The sequence below is a fragment of the Sorghum bicolor genome, chromosome 7 (assembly GCF_000003195.3).
Source record: "Sorghum bicolor cultivar BTx623 chromosome 7, Sorghum_bicolor_NCBIv3, whole genome shotgun sequence".
Taxonomy (NCBI): Eukaryota; Viridiplantae; Streptophyta; class Magnoliopsida; order Poales; family Poaceae; genus Sorghum; species Sorghum bicolor.
The window spans coordinates 56,795,351-56,818,882 of NC_012876.2; the positions used below are offsets into that span (position 1 = coordinate 56,795,351).

Here is a 23,532-nt window from a genome sequence, read left to right on the forward strand (position 1 = left end):
ACTATCTCCGTTTAGAAAATAAGTAATTGTGCTACCTTTGTCCTTTTATGATCTGTCAACATGTAACATGATCGAAACGGTGTGTTGAGATAGGGAAGGGGTCTCTGATGTTGCGAGGTCGAAACGGTGGCGGACACATTTGCTCCAATCCAATGGTAAAAATGGACACGGTGGAAACAGTGGCAAACCGAACTGAACCGACGTCGAGACGCTGTCAAGCCAAATGGCAGAATTGGTTTGCCAGCACAAAGCACGGGGTCCCACCTTCCCAGGTCGCGTCGGCGATGCGACCTCGAAGCTAACGGCTACTTTTCCAGCGCCGCGCCGCGGCTTCGCGTTCGCGGTGAGGGCCCGTCCTGGACTACCTGTCTACTTCCATATAAAAACTCGCATAATTGCGAGGTCAAGAACCGAGAGCAATTACAGCTGCAAAATTCTGATCGACCCTTTTCCCACTTTACCCCCCCCCCCCGCCCTTCACCGTCGGAATCCACCCGCACGCGCGCCGCGGGAGATGGCCACGGCCGCCGCGAGGCCGCCTACGGCTCCGCCGTCGGCTGCGGCGGGAGATGTCTCCGAGGTGGAGCTCTCGGAGGCGGGATCGCCGGACCTCGGCAGCCGGAGCAGCGGGAGCGGGAGCGGGGGCAGCGGCCGGAGCGCGGCGGAGTACTCCGGGTGGGTGTACCACCTCGGCGTGAACTCCATCGGCCACGAGTACTGCCACCTCCGCTTCCTCGTTATCCGCGGCAAGACCCTGGCCATGTACAAGCGGGACCCGCACGACCACCCGGGACTGGTCGGTTCATCCACTCCATTCCTCTCCTCCCTCCCTCCCTCCCTCCCTCCCTCCCTCTGTTTTGGTTCTGATGCTTGATTGTGAGTTGTGATGGCTGTGCTGCTTCTCGTGGATTACGCGTTGAAGCTTGACAGAGTTGTGCTGGTTGGGTCCAAAACTCAAAGTTGTGGGGTTTGGTACGTTCGGTTGGTGGCTAGCTGAAAGCCTGAAACCGCATCCTTGCGGGATGCTGGACTCACTGGTTGTTGGCAGGGTTTGCAAATGCTTCATTGTTTAGCTGATTTTGAAACCTGTTGAATGTTAGATGAAATTGCCGAGTAATGCCTTCTCGAATTCCTTACACTTGCAGCTCGTGATTTGGCAGCTTTTGGTTTTGATTTGGTGCAGTAGTGGAACTGCAGGATTCTGCAGAGAAATTTGTCATCATATATTTTGCTGGCAGACTATCTGCTAGGAACAGCACAAATGTGCATTTGTGTAGGAGACATTGGTTTGTGGAATTGATTATTGTACTGTTGATTCTCGAAGTACATTGCATAGGGGGCAAGTAGCCTCCCTTTGAGATAAAGCCAAACCGAGATTACAAACGATCCTAATCTACTCTAACATCCCCAGCTGTCACAGCGTGAGCGGCACAGACGGTGAGCGCCTGAGCGGTATTAGAATGGAGAAGCTGAAGGCTGTAAGCCGATGAGCTGACAATTTGGGGGCATATTTCTGTGTTGTAGTTTTTGCTTTGAATCATGTTACCCCATCCTAGACGAGGTGGTCCATCATGAGTGCATCTCATGAATTTTGGTGGAATGACTCCATCCCTCATGCTTATATTGATTATTAGCGTATGAGTAAGGATGCAAGTGGGTATCTAGTGGTGTTTTTTTTTGGATCAGCTGACTAATTATGGTCAAATGCCATTCTAGTTCATTTGAGCAAGTTTTTGGGTCGACCCAATGACCCAAAGTAATTATAACTTGCATCCCTACATATGAAGGATGAGGTGATGGTGGATCAATCCATTCCATTCCACAAACCAAACAAAAAAGTAAGGAATGAGAAGATGATGGACCACCCTGTTCCTCAAACCAAACAAACCCCAGACTGGATCAGCACCTGTCTGTTGGATCTATTTGTTGAGGCTTTCTATTTGCTCAACTATTGAACTGCCACTTTGTGTTGTTAATTTGGTATGGATTTGCACCCTATGTAACTGGAGATAAACAAGAAATCTTGGAATGAAAATTGGAAAGTTGTTGGGCACTGGCAGTTGCAGTCAGGTTCGCTCATGCAAGTACATTCTTAGTGGAATTTGCATTCAGGGGCTGTTTTAATTTATCTGTATTCATGCTGGTCTAGTGGTATCCTGCTCATTTTGACATTTTTCTGTTGGAAATTTTTATGGAAGCTAATTTCTTTGTAAATATTTTGTTTCAGGAACCTATCCGTAAAGGTGCTGTTAGTCACACTCTGATGGTGGAGGAGCTTGGTAGGCGGAGGGTCAATCATGGGGTAGTGCTCCAAGTCCAACCTGTCCTTAGATTCGTAATCAATTGACAAGTATATGTTTATGTTCTTATTTCATTGCTACATGAATTATTGGGAGCTTTTTTGGTGCTATTTGATTTGTTCAGATATGTCTCATTTTCTTATCATAACAAATAACTGATTTATGTTCTTAAACGTAGGATGTTTATGTTCTGAGGTTGTACAATCGGTTGAATCAAACAAAGAAAGGAGAGGTACTCAGCTTATGGTGTACATGCAAATCTGTAAACAACATTCGTCCATGAGTCCATGGCAACTAAAATGCTAGTGATTTTGCGTTTTTTGATAGATAGCATGTGCTACTCCTGGTGAAGCCCGGAAATGGATTGAAGCATTTGAACAAGCCAAACAACAGGTTGGTATTTAGTACCATCAAAAAGTTAACTGCTATATTTAGGTAAATGTTTCACATACAGTCATTTTGGCTGTGTGTACAACTCAAGTACAGAAAATGTATCTGAATCATGCCATGTAAGCTCGAAGTAGTGCCAAGGCAGAGAGGGCGGCGACAAATAGACTCTGAAGATCAACCCTAACGCGCCGCCACTTCCCCTCCCCGCCGCCACCGGAGCCGGCAGCCAGCAAGGCCAGCGCTGCCGGCCATGATGGTGGTGGCGGGGCCCTGTCTGGTGGAGTGGCGGTGCTGGTTAGTCGCTATTCGGGGGCGCCTCGCCGGTGCTGCACGGGGCACGGCGAGGGTGCCGCTCGCGTTTGCGGCGGCGCCGGCCAGGAGCCTGGGAAGGCGCAACAGTGCGGCGCCTGGCCATGGCTTGGAGGCGGGGCGGACGACGCGGCGATGGGTGGAGCGCAGGAGGTTGGGAGGATCCGTGTGCGACGGCGGCAGTGAGCGACTTGGTCGCCTATCCACCGTCATCGTGGACGGATGTTGGTGCGACGACGGCGATGGGCGGATCTGGATGCGGCGGTGGCGGTGAGCGACTTGGTCGCCGATCCACCGTCATCGTGGATGGATGTGGGTGCAGCGATGGCGATGGGCGGATCTGGGTGCGGCGGTTGCGGTGAGCGACGTGGTCGCTGATCCACCGTCATCGTGCCTAGGCTGCCGGAGTTGGTGGCAGCCAATGCCGGTGGCTGCTGACGGCGGTTGCAACAATGGCGGCGGTGGTTCATGCAGGCGAGAGGGGGGGTGTTACCTGCCCCTCCCACACGACTTTACCGTCACGTCGGCGGCAAGCGACCTAGGCAACTACAGCGGCAGTCAAGGGCAGGAGAAGGCGTCCACATGCTTCGTCGTCCGCAATGGGCATCTAGTTGGTGGAACTCGGCTCTTCGGATTTGATGGATTGATCTAGTGATGCTTATGCCGCTGGTTTTTGGCGTAACAGAATGGCTCGTGGAGGCAGTGGCAGTGCTACCATGTTTAGACGGCGGTGACGCCTGTGGGCGCCACTTTCCTCGCTGGAGGCGTCGTCGGGTCTTACATGAGGATCTCCTGGGTGAAAACCCAACACCGGTGTTTCTGGTGGGTGATGATGGTGTCTTTGGATGTCATATGCTCGTTGGAGACGTCACTTTTGGATGATCCCATGGAGTGTCGGCTTTGGTGCCGAATTGGTATTGGTATGTCCCTTGCAGGTGCACCAGGAGCTTTGTTCCGTTGCCAGGTTACAGTATCCGAAATCTCCAATGGCGGTCGGCGTCCTACATTCTTTCAGTATCCTCTAGGTGTGCTGGATGTGTCTTGATGTCGATTAGTGACTTGGTCTTACCAGTGCAAGTCATAGTTCCTTATTGGAGATGTAATTTTTTTTATCGGTTTTGTTTCAGTTGACCCAGTGTACTCAGGTGACGTAGGTCTTACCTGTTTCACTGGACGTCCGATGTAATAATTTGGCCTGATGTAATCCTCGTGAGAGGATGACTGAAGCCGGAAATATCAATTTCCTTTATCTAAAAAAAAAGAGCTTCCCATCTACTCCCTCCATCCCAAATTATAAGTCATTTCAAGAATCTTAGAGGGTCAAAGCATCTCAAGTTTGACCAAATTTATATGGTAGGATAATAACATTTATGATATCAACTAAGTATCATTAGGTTCATCATTAATTATATTTTCATAGTATATCTATTTGATGCCACAAAACTTTGTAATTTTTTCTATAATTTTGGTCAAACTTGAGATGCTTTGGCTCTCCAAGATTCTTAGAATGACTTACAATTTGGAATGGAGGGACTAGGTGATTTTAACCATTAGATCTTGAGACTCAAATGGCTGTACGTGTAGCAGTAATCTATTAATTAGGTGTACTGTGTTTATGGGTGCATCCTCTATAACCTTCTGCAATTCTGGGTCGACTTTCACGCAATAGTACTGCTCAATTCACTTCAGCAGAAAGACTGTTTTTATTGTCTGGTGTACAGCTTATGGCAGTGGGACCAAGCCTGGTGTGTGTGCAAACAGTGCCGTGATTAGATTAGACTAGATGTTGTCGAGTTTGTTAGGAAAGGGGTAAGATTAGATTAAGTCGGTTAGGATCTTTTCTTAGGGGATAAGTACATAATTTATTTATAAAAGAGACAGTCATGTCTCCCTTAGAAACAAGCAAGAAGAATCCTAAAAGCAGTCAGAGCCTCCGCAAGGAGGGCGACTAGCTGGTTCTTTCACTTCTTTCTGCTATCCTTAGCTTTACCTTATCATTTGGTATCCAGAGCCTTTGACCCTGCAACCTTTCCTATCACTGATTTTTTTTCCTCCTACACCCAGATTAGATCGATTCCACCCCTGTTCTAACACAAACCCCACCCAATCCTCACTTCAGTTCATTCCATCTTCCATGTCAGCCACTACTGGAGTCCCCAAACTTTGCATTCCAGCATTTGATGGCAGCACTGATTCTTCGAAGTGGCTACACCGATGCAACCAGTGCTTTGATGCAAGATGAGAAGATATGGCTCGCAACCTTCACGATGACAAGCCTTGCACTACGATGTTAGTATGGTACTGCAAGATATAGCAGACCGTGGGTGTACCTATGAGGCTGGTGGCTGGTCTTCGTCAACGAGGTCAGCCGCCGGTTTGCGTCACCCATGGCAACCACTTCCTCGAGAACCATCAGAACCTTCATCGTCTGCACCAATGGCATCTCCGCTATCATCTATGCTGGCTGCATCAGCTCCAGTGGCGGCACCGGCAACTCCACCGAACAAGTGTGCCCCCCCCCATCTGCAATTGAGACACCGCCAGCTCCTCCAATCCAGACGTCCTCAGCTCTGGGGACTGTGGCATCACCCGCCTTCGTCCCCACCAGCAAAGGCCGAGGCTGTCATACCAGCATCACCGGCAGCCTAGCCAACAGCTCCATCTCCACCAACAATTGTGGCTACACTGACAGATTCCACGCCAGTGCCACTGTTGGCCTTCGTCCCCCACCAGCAAAGGCCGAGGCTGCCATACCAGCATCACCGGCAGCCTAGCCAACAGCTCCATCTCCACCAACAATTGTGGCTACACTTACAGATTCCGCGCCAGTGCCACTGTTGGCTGTTAGTGTAGCTGCAATGGTCGGTGGAGATGGAGCTGTTGGTGCGGCTGCTACCGCCTGCGCCACCAACATCAAGCGACCACCACATCGACATTCGTACAGCTAGTGCCACCATTGCTGGTGTGGCCACCAGTCACAGTCACACCCCTTCTGCACCCATGGCAGAGACACTATCTGTGCCGCTAGGACTGTAACTGGCCAGAACTTCCTCAGCTCGAGTGCCAGGCCCCCACAGTGTCTTTCTGGGTCTTCTTGGCAATCGTCTTCATCATGGTTAGATTGAACTAGACGGTGTTATCCAGTTTTAGGAAAAGGAATAAGATTAGATTAAGTCCATTAGGATATTTGCTAGGGGATAAGTAGCTTATCTCTATAAAATAAAGTCATGTATTGATTAGAGACAACAGACAAGACAAGCAAAAAGGACCCTACAAGCAATTAGAGCCTCTGCAGGGAAGGGCAACTAGCCGGTTCTTTGTGCTACCCTTAGCTTTACAGCAGAAACTATACAGCAATATTTAACATGCATTCAGCTCATTAAGTTCGCAGCTGGTTGTGTTCTGCTATATTTGATTCGTTCATGTCTGTTTGACTTAACACATTACACATCTTTCTTCGTGATGTTTTCTTACAGGCAGACTATGATCTGATGAGAGGGGTTAGCTGGAACAAATTGCAGAATGAAAATGAGTATGTAATCTATTGTCCTTTTTCTGATTTATGAATAGTTCTCTTTACTGAAACACTGAAACCTAAAAAACTGTTCTACACTTCTACTGTAGAATTAATCTTGATGGTCATCGTCCTCGGGTTAGGAGATATGCACAAGGCTTGGGGAAACTTGTAAGAATTGGTAAAGGTAAGAATTAAAGCTGCAGCATTAACTTTACTAGAAAAGTCCAATCTGTGAGTGGTGAAATTTTCATTCCTCCCATCACCTCCTTTCACCTCCCTAAAACACCTCTAACATATAAAAAAACAAAAGAAAAAGAAATGGTAAACAGATTAAGTGATTAACATCCAGCTATTGTTTTACTATGCCATCAACCTCCTCTGTCTCAAAATCCTTCTTTTGTGTGCAGCTTGATTGTCCTCACATCTTCAAAAAAAAATTTCCTGTTCTCATCACCAAACAAAGTTTTAGTGAACTCTGCTGCTTTCATATCCATACCCTTCCTTGTTTTCTAGTGTAACAGTTTCTCCTAGTCGAGTGAATAATGTTTGTCTAGGAGAGCACAATGTGAGGATGATGGTGCAAGCCAAAATGTGCCAAGGAGGTTGGGCATGGTGAGATAGGGAACTCGTCTGGGTATAGAGGAGATTGGGAGCTCTGCTAGCCTAGGTTTAGAGGAAGAGCTAAGGAACAATGTTTGATAAATGAGTGACAAGGTAAGCCAAACATTGCAAGGAGGTTGAAGATTCCATTCAGGCATGTGGGTGGCAAAGGAGATCATTCAGCTAATCTTTATCAGCTATTTTGTTGTAGAGTAATCCTACACTTGAGTAAACCCTATTGTAAAATGTTTACCAATTATAATCAGGACTGTCAACGATCATGTTTTCTATTAAAATTACCCATGACAGGGCTTACATTTGTTAGTTCTTTCCCTTACCTACATCTAATTTTGTTACATTTACTTTGCAGGGCCAGAAATGCTTCTTCGTCAGTCTTCAGATCTTCGAGACCAGGAAAGGGTTAATACGAACTTTGGAGGTGATACTGGAGATGCATTTGAAGCACATGAATGGAGATATGTTCGAACATTTAACGGTATATTTAATTCTTTATACTATTCACGCTGGACCTTTGAAGCAAGTTATTTTAGCTGCCTTATCTCCTCTATCAATCCATTCGCAGTATTGTGCTTTTGGATGGTTACCCAACTATATTTTTATATGATCGAACTAAATAACTGATCTTCCTATCTCATTTCCTGAAAGAATGTTGTGGCTGTGAATGTACGCACCACTTCTATCACCATGGGCACTTGGCACTTTTTTATGACACTGTTTATCTAATTTGCATTGCAAGGGAAACCATGGAAAATAAAGCAAACTCGAATTGTTGAGTTCATACAAAATTAAAGCTCCTCAACCATCCACGTGCACGGTCAAAACAGTTTGTACTCAGTGGGTGATATGTACCCTACTACACCGTTTAATTCATAAATGAGTCTAAAATGTTTTGACTAATATTTCAGAGTTTCTGGTTTTCTATTTTTTGAATAAGGTACTTTAAATTTGCATATTTTTGCAATTTGATATATCTTTGTCTTTCCCATTGTTTTTCCCCCTCAAACAAACAGGAGAGCTGCGTATCATTATATTAAGCAGAAAAAAGGGGAAGATCCCTTACACACACACACACACACACACACATGCTAGTAATAATCCGACTCACCTGTGACAAAGGATGAACGAACCAAAGCAAATACACTACACTGGCAGTCTTCCCCATTGATGAAAATAGGGAGGAAAAATGTTGCAAGTGTTATTTTGTGAAGCACAAGAGACAAACCTAGATTAGTTGATTAGGTCAATATGCAGTCAGGTGGTCTTGCTGCCATGGTATTTTTTTCTCGGACGTTATATAATATGGGCAGTTCCAAACTTTATCCTTAGAGGAAGATTATATTCTTTATATTTGAATCTGTGATGCGACCTACATTAACAGCATAAATAATCCTCCAAGTAGGTTGTGAGCTTTGCAGAAAACTGTGGCTAATAGAGTGAATTTTGTGATTCACCTATGTTTATGCTATTCATATTCTTAGGCAAACTGAAATTCAAAAGTTGTGTGGTTATGTTGGATCACATTATCTCTATCTCATATCAGTTCCATATTTATGCAGGTATCAGAATTTTTGAAGATATTACAAATCCAAAGGTGAAAGAGCTATTTTCTTTATTAAGGCCAAACATATGACATGCTACTGTGGCATTGAAGTTCCCAATGAACTTTGTCCTTGTTGAACCAATATACATGACTCTCGAATGAGCAATATGCAATGTCTAAGTGAATATAGGCACACCGCAAGGACTAATTCCATTAGGGTTGTGATGCATATGCAGTGAGATCTATGGGCCACATTCTGTATGTAACTATGTATATGTATACATATGTGCATATACTTCAGCACCACAACTCCCGTTTCCATATCAGTATTTCACTTTCCAAACTTTCTTGAACTTAATTACTAATCCAACTTCTTTTCCTAGTTAAACACAGAACAGTAGTACAGAATTGTAACAATATGTCTTGGCTTCACTGAGTCAAATGCCCAGATCATCCATCTTCATGCAATGATTTATAAGCCTTCCCTAACAGCCACGAAAACAATTGCTCCTGAATGCATGTTCTGTTTCCCACTCTTTTTTTGCTAATTGCCATCCAATCTTACATTTCAACATACTCTTTCTAGGGAAAGTGTGTAATGTTGTTCTCTTTTTTCACAGGGTGGAAAGGGTATACTTCTGAAATCTGTTGGGGTGGTCGGTGCAAACCCTGATACTGTGTTTGAAGTGGTTCTCAATCTTGATAAACATAAGAGATACGAGTAAGCTAACAGTTGATTTGCAAATATGGAACATAGATGTGCACCTCAAAATGGAATTTATGTTAATTTTTTTCTCCTTGTGGATGAAACAAAGAAACAAACTTGAAAACTAGCTTTACTAAATTTTTCTCAATGCAGGTGGGATATGTTGACAGCTGATTTGGAATTGGTGGAAACAATTGATGGATACTGCGATGTGGTTTATGGAACCTATGAACCCAAATATTTAAATTGGTACTTTCCTCTCATTACCTTTACATGTATGATTCTGATGCAAGTGTAAACTCTTACCTATTTGTAAGTATTTATAAATACCAATTACACATAAGTGTAAAACATACATTAATATCTTCTGAGCAAGAGATAGCGGTCTTTTGGGATTTGGACAATTCTTTAGCAATGCAATTTTGGTGTGTGTTTTCCTTGATCACAATTCATCTTTGTGAATAGGCATGTTTCTTTTAGTTGAACGTGCAAGCTTCAATTTTGAAGCCATGGTTTATTGTTGTTCATATTCGAATATTTTGTAAAAAAGAAGTAACACTTGCAGAGGTTTTCTCAGGTGGAAATCCAAGAAGGATTTTGTTTTCTCCCGGCAATGGTTTCGCGGACAAGATGGAGCATATAGTAAGTAACTTAATCTATTGTATCAGTACTGTGGTAACAATATCATGAATACGAATGATCTTCTTCAGTAACCTCAAGATGATGCATATCCTAAAACATTATATTAAATTGTAGTGCTGTCTTAAAAGTTAGCTGGCAGTTTTGCTTTCTGAAAAAATGTGCGGTATTTTTTACATGATAAGATAACAATATATCTTTAAGTTTACAAATTTTCTTCTAATGTTTTTGAGGAATACGAGTACATGATAAAACATTTTATATGAGATAATAAGTGAAAATCATCCTACCTAGATGTACTCATTTCCAATCCTTATTGATTTTAACTCACTGAGTCTTGCTGTCCTGGTATGTAACTAATAATTACTTTGAACTACAAAAATGATGTACTGTTGTAAGTAAAATGTGTATGTACATAAGAACTACTGTGAACTACAAAAATGATGCACTGTTGTAAGTAAAATGTGTATGTACATAAGAACTACTGTGAACTACAAAAAAGATGTACTTACATATCCTGTTGTGAGTTGTGACAATGCCCAGTGAACCACTTGCCAAGGAAATCTGCACCGCGACAACAATTGATATCCACCAGACATCAATTTATGTGCTTTACAAGTTCAGATTTTAGTTAATCATGCATGTTTTTTCTCTTATGCAGCCATTTTGCAGACTCCTGTTGGTCACAAGAAAAGACCTTCAAAGCATGGATATGAGCGTACAAAGATCAACCGTAAGATGATCTTTATTGTTCTGTTCTGTTCTGTTTTATATATAGAGAGTTTTAGGGCATTGCCCCAGTCTTAGCATTAAGCAAAGACAACAGCATTCAGATAGATCTCACCCGTCCATCACACCCAGGTAGAAATGACATATACTTGCAATTATTACATTAACTATCTGCCGGTTCGTAGTTTTCATGAAACTTCAATTCTAGAAGAGTTTTGTAATTGTTAGTCCACCAACACACCAACTAGACAAATTATCTGACAAATATTTCATTCAACCTCATGTCTTCATGATTGTAAGTTTTTTCTCGAACATACAGGAGAGCTGCGTATCATTATATTAAGAAGAAGAGTAAAGGGGTGGGTTTAGAAACCCCATACAGCCACACACACGCACTCTTTTACATCAAAAGGTGTTGGAATTTCTGAAATCCTCAATTAGGCTAACCCTAGAAGGGTAGCAATATATCTCATACATGGGGCTCATGGGCCTCGCCTCATGGGCCTAATTCTCATAATCCAACACCCCCCCGCAGTCTGAACTACCGGCGCAGCGGAGTTACAGACTGTACACGAAAAGAAGTGTACACACACGAGCCCCCCACAGACGCAACTAGCCACCAGTGATGTTGAGGCTGGAGCGAAACTCGGCGAAGGTTGAGGACGGGAGACCCTTGGTGAAGATGTCGGCGAACTGGGAGGTGGTCGGGACGTGGAGGACCCGAACATCGCCGATGACAATTCGATCACGGACAAAGTGTAGATCGATCTCCACATGCTTGGTCCTCTGGTGCTGCACAAGGTTGGTGGAGAGGTACACCGCACTGACGTTGTCGCAGTAGACTAGCGTGCTCCGGGAGAGAGGGCTGTGAAGCTTGGCGAGAAGCTGCCGGAGCCGGGAAGCCTCAGCCACGCCGTTGGCAACAGCGCAGTACTCCGCCTCGGCACTGGAGCGGGAGACGACCTGTTGACGCTTGGACGACCAGGACACCAGGTTGCCGCCTAGGAAGACGGCGTAGCCAGAGGTGGATTGCCGAGTGTTCGGACACCCGGCCCAATCAGCATCAGTGTAGACGACCAGCTCGGTGGAGAGAGACCGGTGAAGAACCAACCCGTAGTCGACGGTGCTGCGGAGGTAGCGGAGGAGGAGCAACCCGTAGCAACCCATTAAGGAGATCAAAATTTCTAACATGGTATCAAGCTAGGGTTTTTCTCCCTCCCCTCCACCCCAGCCGCCGCCGTCGGCAGGCCCGCCGCTGGCCGCCGTTGCTGCCGCTGCAGCCATGGCTGGCACTCCACCTCCCTCTTCCACCTACTTCCACTGCTTCCCCCCTCTTCCCAACTCCTCCATGTGGGCACAGGTTGCCCATCCCCCTCCTGTCGCCCCGAGCACGCCCAACGCCACCGCCGCTTCTCTCCTCGTGGCGGGCGCGGGCGCAACGGCTGCTGCAGCCCCAGTCGTGGACGCGGGCAGCGATGCGGCCGCCGTGGCCGCCGCCGTGGCTGCAGGGTTGGGCATGCCGCGCGTGCCTGGCGCAAGCATGGGTGCCTATCTCTTCACCGCCCCGCCTCCTCTGCCGCCCATTTCCCACCTCCACGCAGCGGGTCCCGACTCCGCCCTCGATGCCGCCCTCGTCACTGCCCGGGCTGCTGCCGCGGAAGGCCAGGGCCGTGTGCGTGTGGCCGCCCTCGCTTGGGAGCGCGAGCGCGATGCGGTCGATGCACTGGCTCACCAGATCGTCGAGGCAGAGCAGCTCCTCGTCCTTCCTGCCTCACATGTCGTCGGGGCCACTTCCTCCGGCTCGATAGGTCACCGCGTGTCCCACACCGCGGTCATCTGACACGATCTGATCGATCCCCCTCGTGGCGCAGCTCCACTACCAGGCCGGGGGTGTCCAAAACATCCAGCTCCTTGTCCCGGTCGTCCTCGAGCCTGAGTCGCCCTCCTATGCCCGTTGGCGGGACCTGGTCCTCCTCACCCTCCACCACTACGCCCTCGACGCCACGTCCTCGTTGACACCTCGGTCCATACCCCCTTGTGGATGCGTCTCGACAGCATCGTGCTCTCCTGGATTCTCAGGATGATCTCCCTCGACCTCCACGACCTCGTTCGTAACTCTGCTGACGCTCGGCGGGCCTGGCTTGTGCTCGAGGGACAGTTTCTAGGCAATGCCGAAGCCCGGGCTTTGCATCTCGATGCGAGCTTCCGTACCTTCCTCTAGGACGATCTCTCCGTTGGCAACTTCTGTCGCCGGATGAAGGGCATGGCAGACTCCCTCGGCGACCTTGGCTGGCCCATGAACGACCGCATCCTGGTCCCCAACATCCTCCGCAGGCTCAGTGACCGCTATGCTCACCTCTGGACGTGGATCACCCGGCAGCAGCCCTTCCCCGTGATGACCTTGTCATGGAGGAGCTCACTCAGGGCATCCAACCAGGGTCCACCTCCACGCCGGGGTCTCTCCCCGCGCTGGGGTCCTCGTCTTCCTCGACTGTCCTTGCCGCTACTTTGCTGCGTCCATCCGCTCCGCCGCCGTCTCTTCTTGGTCCTCCTCCCCTAGGGCCAAGCGGGGATGGGGGGAGGGCGTGGCGGACGCCGTCGCCGCAGAGGAGGATGTGGTGCGGGTCCTGTCCGTGGGAGCAACTCGACGCCGACGCCTCCATGGGATGCACCCTGGCCCTCCTTCCACAACCCGTGGTCAGGGCGCATCTCTATGTGGCCTTTCCAGGCTCCCCACTGGCGGCCATGCTCGCTGGTGCTCCTCCGGGGTTTCACTCTGCGTCTCCGTGGGCTACACCTCCCGACTAAGTTACACGGATAGAGATACGTGTATCAGTATCCGAAGGATACGTGGATACCTTTACTATTTAAAAAATAAAATAAAAATAATAATAATGCATGTCTGAATTTAAAACTGATAACAACAAAACATCACAGTGCTCATATTTGGAGATGCCATCTATTGCATACAAGCAACAAGAACTCACTAACTGCAGATCGAGGGGGCAAAGAAATTCGTCACTGGATCCACAAGATGGGGAAGAACTGAAGAAGGGGTTGAGAACAGAGAAGGGGGTGAACTCACGGGAGTTCCCTGGATCCACGTCGCAGGGGTGGAAATTCGTCGCTCGGCGCTGAGCCGCTGACAGCCAGCGAGCAGGGATGGAGACTCCTCGCCGGCAGAGCGGAGGCGGAGGCTCGTCGTCGGTGGCCGGCGGGCAGCGAGCAGGGGATGCGCAGCCGCGCGGGGATGTGACGCGAAGCATGCACGGCCGTGCGAGAGTTGTCCAGGTTAGGGTGTCGAGGACAGGGATATGCCCCTTTGTTATTGGGCTGGTCCGTATCCCCAAGGCTGTGCCCACGTGTCTGATAATTGCGAAAATAATAAAAATTTGGATACTTCCAGGATACGTATCCATGTCGTATCGAACACGTATATGTATCCGAAACGTATCGGATACGTGATACGCGTCTTCCTGCAAGTATCCGTGTAACATAGCCTCCCGGTGCCTCACTCGGGCCAGTCGGTTGGGACCCGACGGCTTTGGCTTGCTCCTTCAGCACCATGGCCCTGACACTGCCTGTCGGTCCAGACTAGATCGCCGACTTGGGTACCACTTACCACACTACTCCCGACCCTGGTATACTCTCCTCTGTTCACCCTCCTTCCTCTCACCCTTCGTCCATCATGGTCGCAAAGGGTTCATGTCTTCCTGTCACGTCCGTGGGTGCCGCCGGCGCTCATGGTTCTTTTCGTCTCCCTGATGTTCTTGTTGCACCTTATATGGTTCACAACCTCCTTTCTATTTGTTGATTTACAGCTGACAATTCCTGTTCTATTGAATTTGACTCTTTTGGTCTTACTGTGAAGGATTTGGCTTCTCGGCATCCTCTTCTCCGATGTGACAGCACGGGGCCCCTTTACACCCTTCAGTTTCCTGCATAGGTCTGGAGGCGTAGCCCTTCGGTGCTGCACCTGCCCCTAGCCCGACGCGGGTCCGGGGACGCCGGCTTCCGTGCCCCTTGTGTGTTTCGCCTAGCTAGTGCACGTCTACCGGCGTCGTGTGCGGCCGGCTCTGCTGCCTCAGTCACCCCCGGTGGTCTCTTCTCCGCCAGCGACGCCTACCCTGCCGCCACGGCCCCCGGCTGCCCGTGTCGTGCTGCCGATGTACCACCCACCGCTCTCTTCCGTTCGCGACGCCTTGTCAGACCCTCACTGGCGCCGCGCGATGGAAGAGGAGTACCCGGCGCTCCTTGTCAACCGGACATGGGATCTGGTGCCCCGTCCGCCTGGCTCCAACGTCGTCACCGGCAAGTAGATCTGGAGACACAAGCGGGGGGTTGATGGTACCCTTGAACGGTACAAGGCTCATTAGGTTCTTTGGGTTTCACTTCAGCGCCCTATAGTCGACTATGATAAGACATTCAGCCCAGTGGTGAAACTGGCCACCGTCCGCACGGTACTCTCACTGGCTCTCACTCGCTTATGGCCCGTGCATCAGTTGGACGTCAAGAATGCTTTTCTGCACGGTACTCTCATAGAGACAGTCTATTGTAGCCAGCCAGCGGTGTTTGTTGACTCTTCTCATCTCGACATGGTCTGCCGGCTCAACAAGTCTCTACGGCCTCAAGCACCTCGGGCGTGGTACTCTCGGTTTGCTGCTTTCCTGTTGACATTGGGATTTGCGGAGGCCAAGTCAGATACGTCCCTGTTTAACTATCACGACCGAACTGAGACTGCCTACCCGTCACTACTTCGCCACATCATCACCTCTCTTCAGCATGAGTTTGCTATGATGGATCTTCGTGTGCTCCGCCACTTCCTCGGGATCACTGTTGAACCTCGTCCCACCGGGCTACTTCTCCACCAGCGGCAGTACACCCTTGATATCCTGGAGCGAGCTGGGATGACTAATTGCAAGCCCTGCTCCACTCCGGTTGACACATAGGGCAAGCTGTCAGAGGCTGAGGGCAACCCAGTGATAGACCCCACTACATATCGGAGTTTGGCTGGTGCACTTCAGTACGTCACCTTCACCAGGCTGGACATCACCTATGCAGTTCAGCAGATTTGTGTTCACATGCATGATCCTCGAGAGCCCCACCTCACTGCTCTCAAGTGCCTCCTCCGCTACCTCCGCGGCACTGTCGACTACGGTCTGCTCCTCCACCGGTCTTCCTCCACCGAGCTCGTCGTGTACACTGACGCCGACTGGGCCGAGTGTTCGGACACTCGGCGCTCCACCTCCGGCTACGCTGTCTTTTTGGGCGGCAACCTGGTGTCCTGGTCGTCCAAGCGCCAGTCGGTGGTCTCCCGCTCCAGTGCCGAGGCGGAGTACCGCGTTGTTGCTAACGGCATGGCTGAGGCCTCCTGGCTCCGACAGCTCCTTGCCGAGCTCCACTGCCCTCTCTCCCGAAGCACCCTGGTCTACTGTGACAATGTCGATGCGGTGTACCTCTCCACCAACCCTGTGCAGCACCAGTGGACCAAACATGTGGAGATCGATCTACACTTTGTCCGTGATCGAGTTGCCATCGGCGATGTTTGGGTCCTCCACGTCCCGACCACCTCCCAGTTTGCCGACATCTTCACCAAGGGCCTATCATCCTCGACCTTCACTGAGTTCCGCTCCAGCCTCAACATCACTGGTGGCTAGTTGTGTCTGTGGGGGGGCTCGTGTGTGTGTCTTCTTCTCGGCCCATGAGGCCTATGTATGGCTGGTTATATAGCTACCCTCCTAGGGTTAGCACATTAAGGAAATCAGAATTTCTAGCAGGTTTGCATAAATAAATAAATAAATAAATAAACATGGGTAGACACCACTTTAACCTAGATGTATATTAAGGACTAGCTGTTTCTGCCTCTTACATCCTAAACTAAAAATCTCCATTGGACACATTGCCTTGGAATGTAATGATTGTGCTATGTCTTTCAGCATCAACATGGGAAATAAGGAGTTTGAACACATCTGGATCATCGAGTCCAAAATGTGTTGTTACTCTTATGTTGGAGATTTCTCCGAGTTTTTGGGGCAGATGGAAGAGAAAGCACTCCTCAAATTTTGACAAAAGCATCCCTTTTGCTTTGCTCAGCCAAGTAGCAGGTTGGTTACATCTGCTTCTGTGGCCGCAAATATCAAATTAATTTTAATTATACAATGAAGTTTTTGCTTTGCTTTTTTACTATGGCCAGGTCTAAGAGAGTACTTCGCAGCCAATCCAGCCTTGACATCTGAGTTTCCTTCAACAGTAGTGAAGTCAAAAGCATCTGAAACTTTGATCATCCAGAGTGAACATGAAGATTCTGAACCTGGTGATGAATTTTATGATGCACTTGCTAGAGGTGAATCCTTTGAAGATGAGGATAGTGATGATGATGATGATGCCACGAGTCCAAAGGTGAACACTATAGTTAGAATTTAGGACGCGTAATACAGATGGTTATATATATTATGTTCAACAAGAAATTGAGACCTATTTCTTTTTATAATATTGATGCAGGCTGGAAAAGTGAAGTTGAAGAATGTGTCATGGGCTATTGCAGGTTTGACTTTAAAGACAACTAAAGGTAAATCTAATCATATGATTTTCAATTTTTTTGGCATTGCTTAATATTATGTTGACAAACATCAATGCACTCAACTTTAGTTTCACGGACCCTAAAATAAACAATTAGACATGCAAATCACTGCACAAGCACACAAATATGTATGTCCATGTGCACAAGGTACATATATTGTGTGCCCATTTACAGAAATAGTTTCTAGTGGAAGCTCAGAGGCAGAGAGGTTGCATAGATGGTATTATATCATACAGAAGAAATCTACATGATCAGCTAGCTAGTAAAATTTAAGTAAACCATCCAGAATATCTGCGCAAACATGCTACATTCAATGAAGATGATGAAGCAAATATTGTGCAACTAAGTGTTGAAGGGACATGATTGACCAAAGAATGATATGTTGCTGATGATCAAGTAAAATGGATACACAACTTCTAGGTGAAACCAAAGCCTAATGGAAAGCATTGCAAGGCAACAGTTAACTGTCCTTCATTTGCCTACACTAGAATGATCATGCATCAAGTGGGCAACATATTTTTAGATATTACTAGTTCTTATATTTCGATGAAAAAGAGAATACTGGTCATTGTTTATGCTGCTGCATTGATTTTCTTTTTGGTACTCCTGCTGTTCCAAAGAGAGTCATTCTAGTTTTGTCTTTAGTCAAACCATCTTATATTTGTCCAAGTTAATACAAAAGAGTGCCAATATAAGTATCATTAGATTCATCATGGCATGTATTTTCATTGTATGTCTATTTGGTATCATAATTGTTGATACTCTTACTTATAAATTTGGTCAAACTTAAGATGGTTTGACTTAGAACAAAAATAGAATGACTTTCATTTTGGGATGGTGTACAAGTCCAGAGTCCATGTTTAACATCAAGTTCATAATGTTTATTTTCTGTCCCTCTCAACTTTGCATCTATTCTTAGTTTAGTTTTGTTTCAGTCATTTAATGCAACTGTTTCTGTTTCATATTAAATTTGATTATGGGTCAACTTTTCCTGCAGCTTTGGTTGAGACCAGTGAATTGGTTACAAATTCTAGTCCAGTTGCTGTTGACCCCAGCCATTTCCACAGCACCCTTCATAGAGCGAAAAGCGAAAATGATCAAAATTCTTGGAGTGCACCTGGTGGGGAGAAGTTTATGATCAGAGGGAAGACTTACTTAGCAGATTACACCAAGGTAGGACGTACGAGGGAGCATTGTAATTCATACACAGTAAATAATTAAATGAATAGTGGAAAAAGACCAAAGTTATGTCCCCTAGGTTAAAAAAGTAACAAATTATGGTTCACGCAGAACATCGCAATAGAAGTCCATTAGTGTATTCAAAATGTTGCCTGCAACACTACTCTCTATGGTATCAGAAGTTCCTCTAGATGCAGCAGTATAACAACTTCGGTTCACAAGTATACCTGAGCATGCTAAAGCATTAACAAGTAAGACCAGATAAAGAAACCTGATATATAGTCCAACTGATGCAAATTTGGATATGCGACATCGTGACTCGTTCTTATTGAATTAGCTGCGATTTGTGAACCTTTATTTATCACGGCTACTATTATGGGGAACCTTCATGCATCTGCTGCCTTGCTTTATACTTCCTCTTATCACAAAAATAACCCTATCTAGGTCTGTCCTATGTAATTTTTTTTTACTAACAATATCTATAAAAATATATTATCTTAATTGCAAAGAGGTATATGTTTTTAAAGTAGTTTTCAGAATTAATTTAGTAATGTCAAACTATATAAAATTTTAGATATTGATGGTCAAAGTTAAACATTTGACCTACTCCAAACCGGTGGAGTTATATTTGTGGTTGGAATGACTAAACACCAGGGGGTGGGGGGTGAGGAGGTTTCTTACTTCCCTCCCTTTTGTATCTTTTTTCTTCTTAATGAAATGACACACAGCTCTCCACCATAGTTCAAGAAAAAAATATTTGTGATTGGAGAAGATATTATCTAGAAGGCCTGAAGTTAATGCTCCCTCTATCCTTGAATAAATAGATTCTTAGCAAGTTTAGGACAGATTAGTATGACAGAGAAAAGACTATAATACCCTTCATTAATTGGAATAGTTGCGCACTGATCTATGATTGTTCCAGTTGCACAGTAATTATAGCATTTACTGCACCTATCCGACTGCAGAAACTTAAGCCTGGATCCGTGGAAAAGAGTGAGATGGGAGGGGGCACATAATATGAGGGAACTCTGAGGAAAATAATGGGCCATGTTTAATCTCCTAGAGATTGATTTATTTGTAGACAGTTTTTTGTGCTAGGAGTCTATTTATTCAGGCAGAGGGAGTAGAAATGTAGAATGATTACCTTGTGACAGACAAGTGTTTCTTTTTTCATTGCGAATTTGTGACAATCTGATGGTGTTTAATTGGCATATAAATAGGTTGTTGGTGGGGATCCACTTCTAAAGCTACTTGCAGTCGATTGGTTCAAGGTTAATGAACGCTTTGATTCAGTTGCCTTACATCCCAAAAGCCTTGTGCAGGTAAGCTTGTTTGATAAACATTACCAATATTCCGGCATTAGTGGGCATCAGTTGCTGTGTTGAAAATTAGTTTCGTGACTGTCTTGATTTTTCATATTCTTCTTGGCCAATAAACTGTTACGCATTAGTGGGCACCAGTTGCTGCGTTGAAAATTAGTTTCGTGACTGTCTTGATTTTTCATATTCTTCTTGGTCAATAAACTGTTACACCCATGGTCACTGGTGACGTGAGCACAATTAAATAGGTCATCTCTTATATTTGAAATTTCACATCAGCAAATAAACATTATAAATGAAGAGTACGTAAGAGGAGTAGCCATAGCTAGCTGTACTAGATCGGATGGGATGGAACGAAATGACTCAGTGCAGCCGCTTTTCAACTCATGGGAAACAACGTTGGCTCATTTCACGCTTGCTGATTAGCATTAATGCTACTTTACAAGGGACTCTTGCTGTGTAATTACAAGCAGACCCAAGTAGAACTTGTCTGTTTTCTGTACTCTGTGACTTGCATGCATGTTTCTGGGTGCCTAATTTTTTTCTTTTTACATTACAGTCAGAAGCTGCAAAGAAGATTCCTTTCATATTGGTTATAAATTTGCAGGTACTTGCAGTTATGAGTTTGTTATGTTGTTTGAATTTATAGCATTCCTTTTGTGCTTATCAAACCATCATGCCATATTTCATTGTAGAACCTGGCATCCCTTTTTTCTGTGCATAGACATGAACCTGCCATCCCTTTTTTTCTGTGGATAGACATGATATGCATCTTTATTGACTCGGATAATGCAGGTTCCAGCGAAACCAAATTATAACTTGGTTATGTACTACGCTGCAGAGAGACCAGTGAACAAAGATTCTTTATTGGGTAGATTCATTGATGGAACTGATGCATACCGAGATGCCAGATTTAAACTTATACCAAGCATTGTTGAGGTATGCATGTCTTAGGTAATGCATCGTATTACCATCATGTGATGATTTGTTCATGTGAACTTATGTACGAAATGATATCAGGGTTATTGGATGGTTAAGCGTGCCGTAGGAACAAAAGCTTGCCTTCTGGGAAAAGCAGTAACATGCAATTATCTTCGCCAGGATAACTTTCTGGAGGTAAACCCATTATGAAAAAAAAAAAGTCAGCACCTTCCCTAGGGATAGCTCACCTCTCTCTTTCTGTGTATCTGATCTAAAATTTGTAGATATCAGTTTTAGCAGAGGCAAGAACTGTGTCAGGTAGCAAATTTCGATGGTTAATATCAAACTACATCAGAATTTACATATATCACAATACGAAATATTGATATTTGTTTTGTTTTTCTTTCGTTGTTCAAGTCTTTCACCTGTTTTTTCTGCTGTAATTTGAACAATCTTAGGTGGCCTTATAAACAAAATTTACTTTTGCAGATAGATGTTGACATTGGTTCATCATCTGTTGCCCGGAGCATTATTGGTCTAGTATTGGGATATGTCACAAGCATAGTTGTTGATCTTGCTATTCTGATTGAGGTACTCCATAATACTTTACGAGTCAGAACTGAAGCAATTGCGTGCCTTTATTATTTTCCGTATGGATCTTTAATTCCTAACTGCATTACATCAAAACATCTACTTTAATCGGATTCTCGTTTTCACATGGACATCCATGCCTACCACAATGGTACTTGCACAACTACAGATCTACTTTGTTGAGATTTGCCTACAGGAACTTTGTTAAATATTTCTTGAGACCATAGTTTGACGAAAACTCAAGACATTATGCAAGTATGACAAACCTGTGTCCATGCTATTTTCAGAACTGCTCTGTGAATTTAGTAAGGAAATGACCTTTATATTGCTCTGCATTTCAATAGCATGAAGCGTGCTAACCAAGGCTGCTAACAGTTGTATCCTTTCCCGTGAACTTGCGGAGCATGTTTTTCTAACAGCTTTATCTTTGCAGGCCAAGGAAGAGAAAGAGCTCCCAGAGTACATTCTGGGCACTGTTCGTCTGAACCGTGTGAATCCCGACAGTGCTGTATCAATCTAATTTAGTTTTTAGCCGATCTGTGCAAATTTCTTCTTATCCTCAATTTTTATTCTGAGAGCAGCAGCATAGCATTTTAAAAATGTGGAGTAGTATTACTATTTGCTGATCCCCAATCGAGGATAACATATGTATAGGCACGAGGCATGACTACGTTATGCCTTTCGTAAATAGAAGAAGTCAAGTGTTATTGTTATATCAGTGTCCCAAACTCCCAATCCACACGCGTCATAGTCTACGTGGCTTGAAAGTGGCATCAAGTCATGTACTTTCCCGTGTTCAAATGGTTATCGGTCACGGTACATGGAGTTATTTTTGCTAATCAAATCAGTAGACATGTATTATTAAAAAAATTACTCTAGCGAACTAATCAGTTAGTTAGGTTACTTGGCATGGGTGTCATCTACAATGAGGCGTCGTCGATGGTTTGCTTAATCCCTTTAGGTTTTGTAGAGTTTGCGTATGTGTTCATAGTTTTATGGGGGCGAAGTTCTTGAAAACCTACTCTCACACAAAGGGCGCCCGACATGCACGGAGGTCAGATTTACCTGCACACGTTCTACTCTGTCACCCGCACGCGGCACGGCGCGGCCTGGGTGCTGGCGGGCGGCGACGGAGGGCTCGTGGCTGCATGTTTTGCCTCTTATTCCTCTCCTCGCTACACCACACGGCCCTAAAGGAGTCTTGGAGTAGGGGACTAAGGGGAGGCACCCAGATGTACCTTCTGCAAGGTCGCGGTGCGGGGGAAGACGAGAAAGGTGATCCCGACGAGCATCGAGATGGAGGAAGCCACGAGCAAAGAGGAAGACGAACCTGTTTCTTTTTTACTTTGACCCCTAGGTATTTTTTATATGATTATTACATGTGAGTCTATATTATCCCAAGGTTTTTAGTAGCACAACTCCACGATGAATCTAGGGAAATAGATCCTAAATTTGATTGTGTTTTTTTTAAGGGCACTCACAACGCAAACTCTATCATAGAGTCTAAAGTTATTTATTACCTCGAACAATGTGGACTTAGAGTCTAAATAAGACTTGGAGTCTTATTTTTTCTACATCTTTCTTCAATAAATATGTTGCCACATCAACAAAACATCATAAATAATATGTAATTAATTGTTTGGACTCTGTGATAGAGTCTTACATTGTGAGTGACATAAGGGCACTCCCAATGCAAGACTATCACAAAGTCTAAGACAATTAATTACATATTATTTATGGTTTTTTGCTGATGTGGCAGTATATTTATGAAGAAAGAGGTAGAAAAAATAAGACTCCAAGTTTTATTTAGACTCCAAGTCCACATTGTTCGAGGTAATAAATAACTTTAGACTCCATGATAGAGTCTGCATTGTGAGTGCCCTAAGAACACTCAAAAGAGTGCCTTGAAGCTGATATATCCAAGTCCCAAGGAAAATAAAGGCCAGTACAAAAGAAAGACAACAAGATATTAAACGATCTCTAAAAAATAAGAGTACATTAATGATCCTTCTTTCTTTGATCGTCAACTGCTTGCTGAAGCTTGAAGATCATGCACGAAAAGGACAACAAATAAAAGAAACACCTACGAACACCCTCATCAACACAAGGCTTTGAAGACAAAAAAACCACTTGTCACTAACAAAGGTGATCTAGAAACCACCGAAAAGAAGAGAAGCCCTCTAACGAACGC

General features: G+C 45.5%; 1 protein-coding gene across 2 annotated transcripts; it reads left to right on the forward strand.

Moving 5' to 3' along the window:
* Positions 418-22,059, forward strand: LOC8075678 (protein ENHANCED DISEASE RESISTANCE 2-like). Of its 2 annotated transcripts, XM_002444364.2 has the most exons (22): positions 418-796; positions 2,228-2,302; positions 2,479-2,532; positions 2,628-2,693; positions 6,476-6,531; positions 6,624-6,700; positions 7,487-7,612; positions 8,694-8,728; positions 9,298-9,398; positions 9,537-9,632; positions 9,961-10,025; positions 10,684-10,755; positions 16,688-16,855; positions 16,945-17,150; positions 17,253-17,319; positions 18,329-18,504; positions 19,731-19,832; positions 20,389-20,436; positions 20,625-20,768; positions 20,850-20,945; positions 21,240-21,341; positions 21,775-22,059. In XM_002444364.2, exons 1-22 carry the CDS (start codon positions 515-517, stop codon positions 21,859-21,861), a joined length of 2,301 nt encoding a protein of 766 aa, XP_002444409.1. In that variant the 5' UTR covers positions 418-514; the 3' UTR covers positions 21,862-22,059. The 2 variants fall into 2 exon arrangements, 1 of the variants encoding a protein (XP_002444409.1); XR_002454929.1 differs by lacking the exon at positions 21,775-22,059 and having other exon boundaries at positions 20,671-20,768.

What these genes read in the sequence shown, in the direction of transcription:
- LOC8075678 (XM_002444364.2), top strand. Translation starts at nt 515, where the DNA reads ATGGCCACGGCCGCCGCGAGGCCGCCTACGGCTCCGCCGTCGGCTGCG. An exon ending in TTTGCTCAGCCAAGTAGCAG is followed by an intron (nt 16,856 to 16,944) that starts GTTGGTTACATC and finishes TACTATGGCCAG; the next exon opens with GTCTAAGAGAGTACTTCGCA. An exon ending in ATCTTGCTATTCTGATTGAG is followed by an intron (nt 21,342 to 21,774) that starts GTACTCCATAAT and finishes TTATCTTTGCAG; the next exon opens with GCCAAGGAAGAGAAAGAGCT.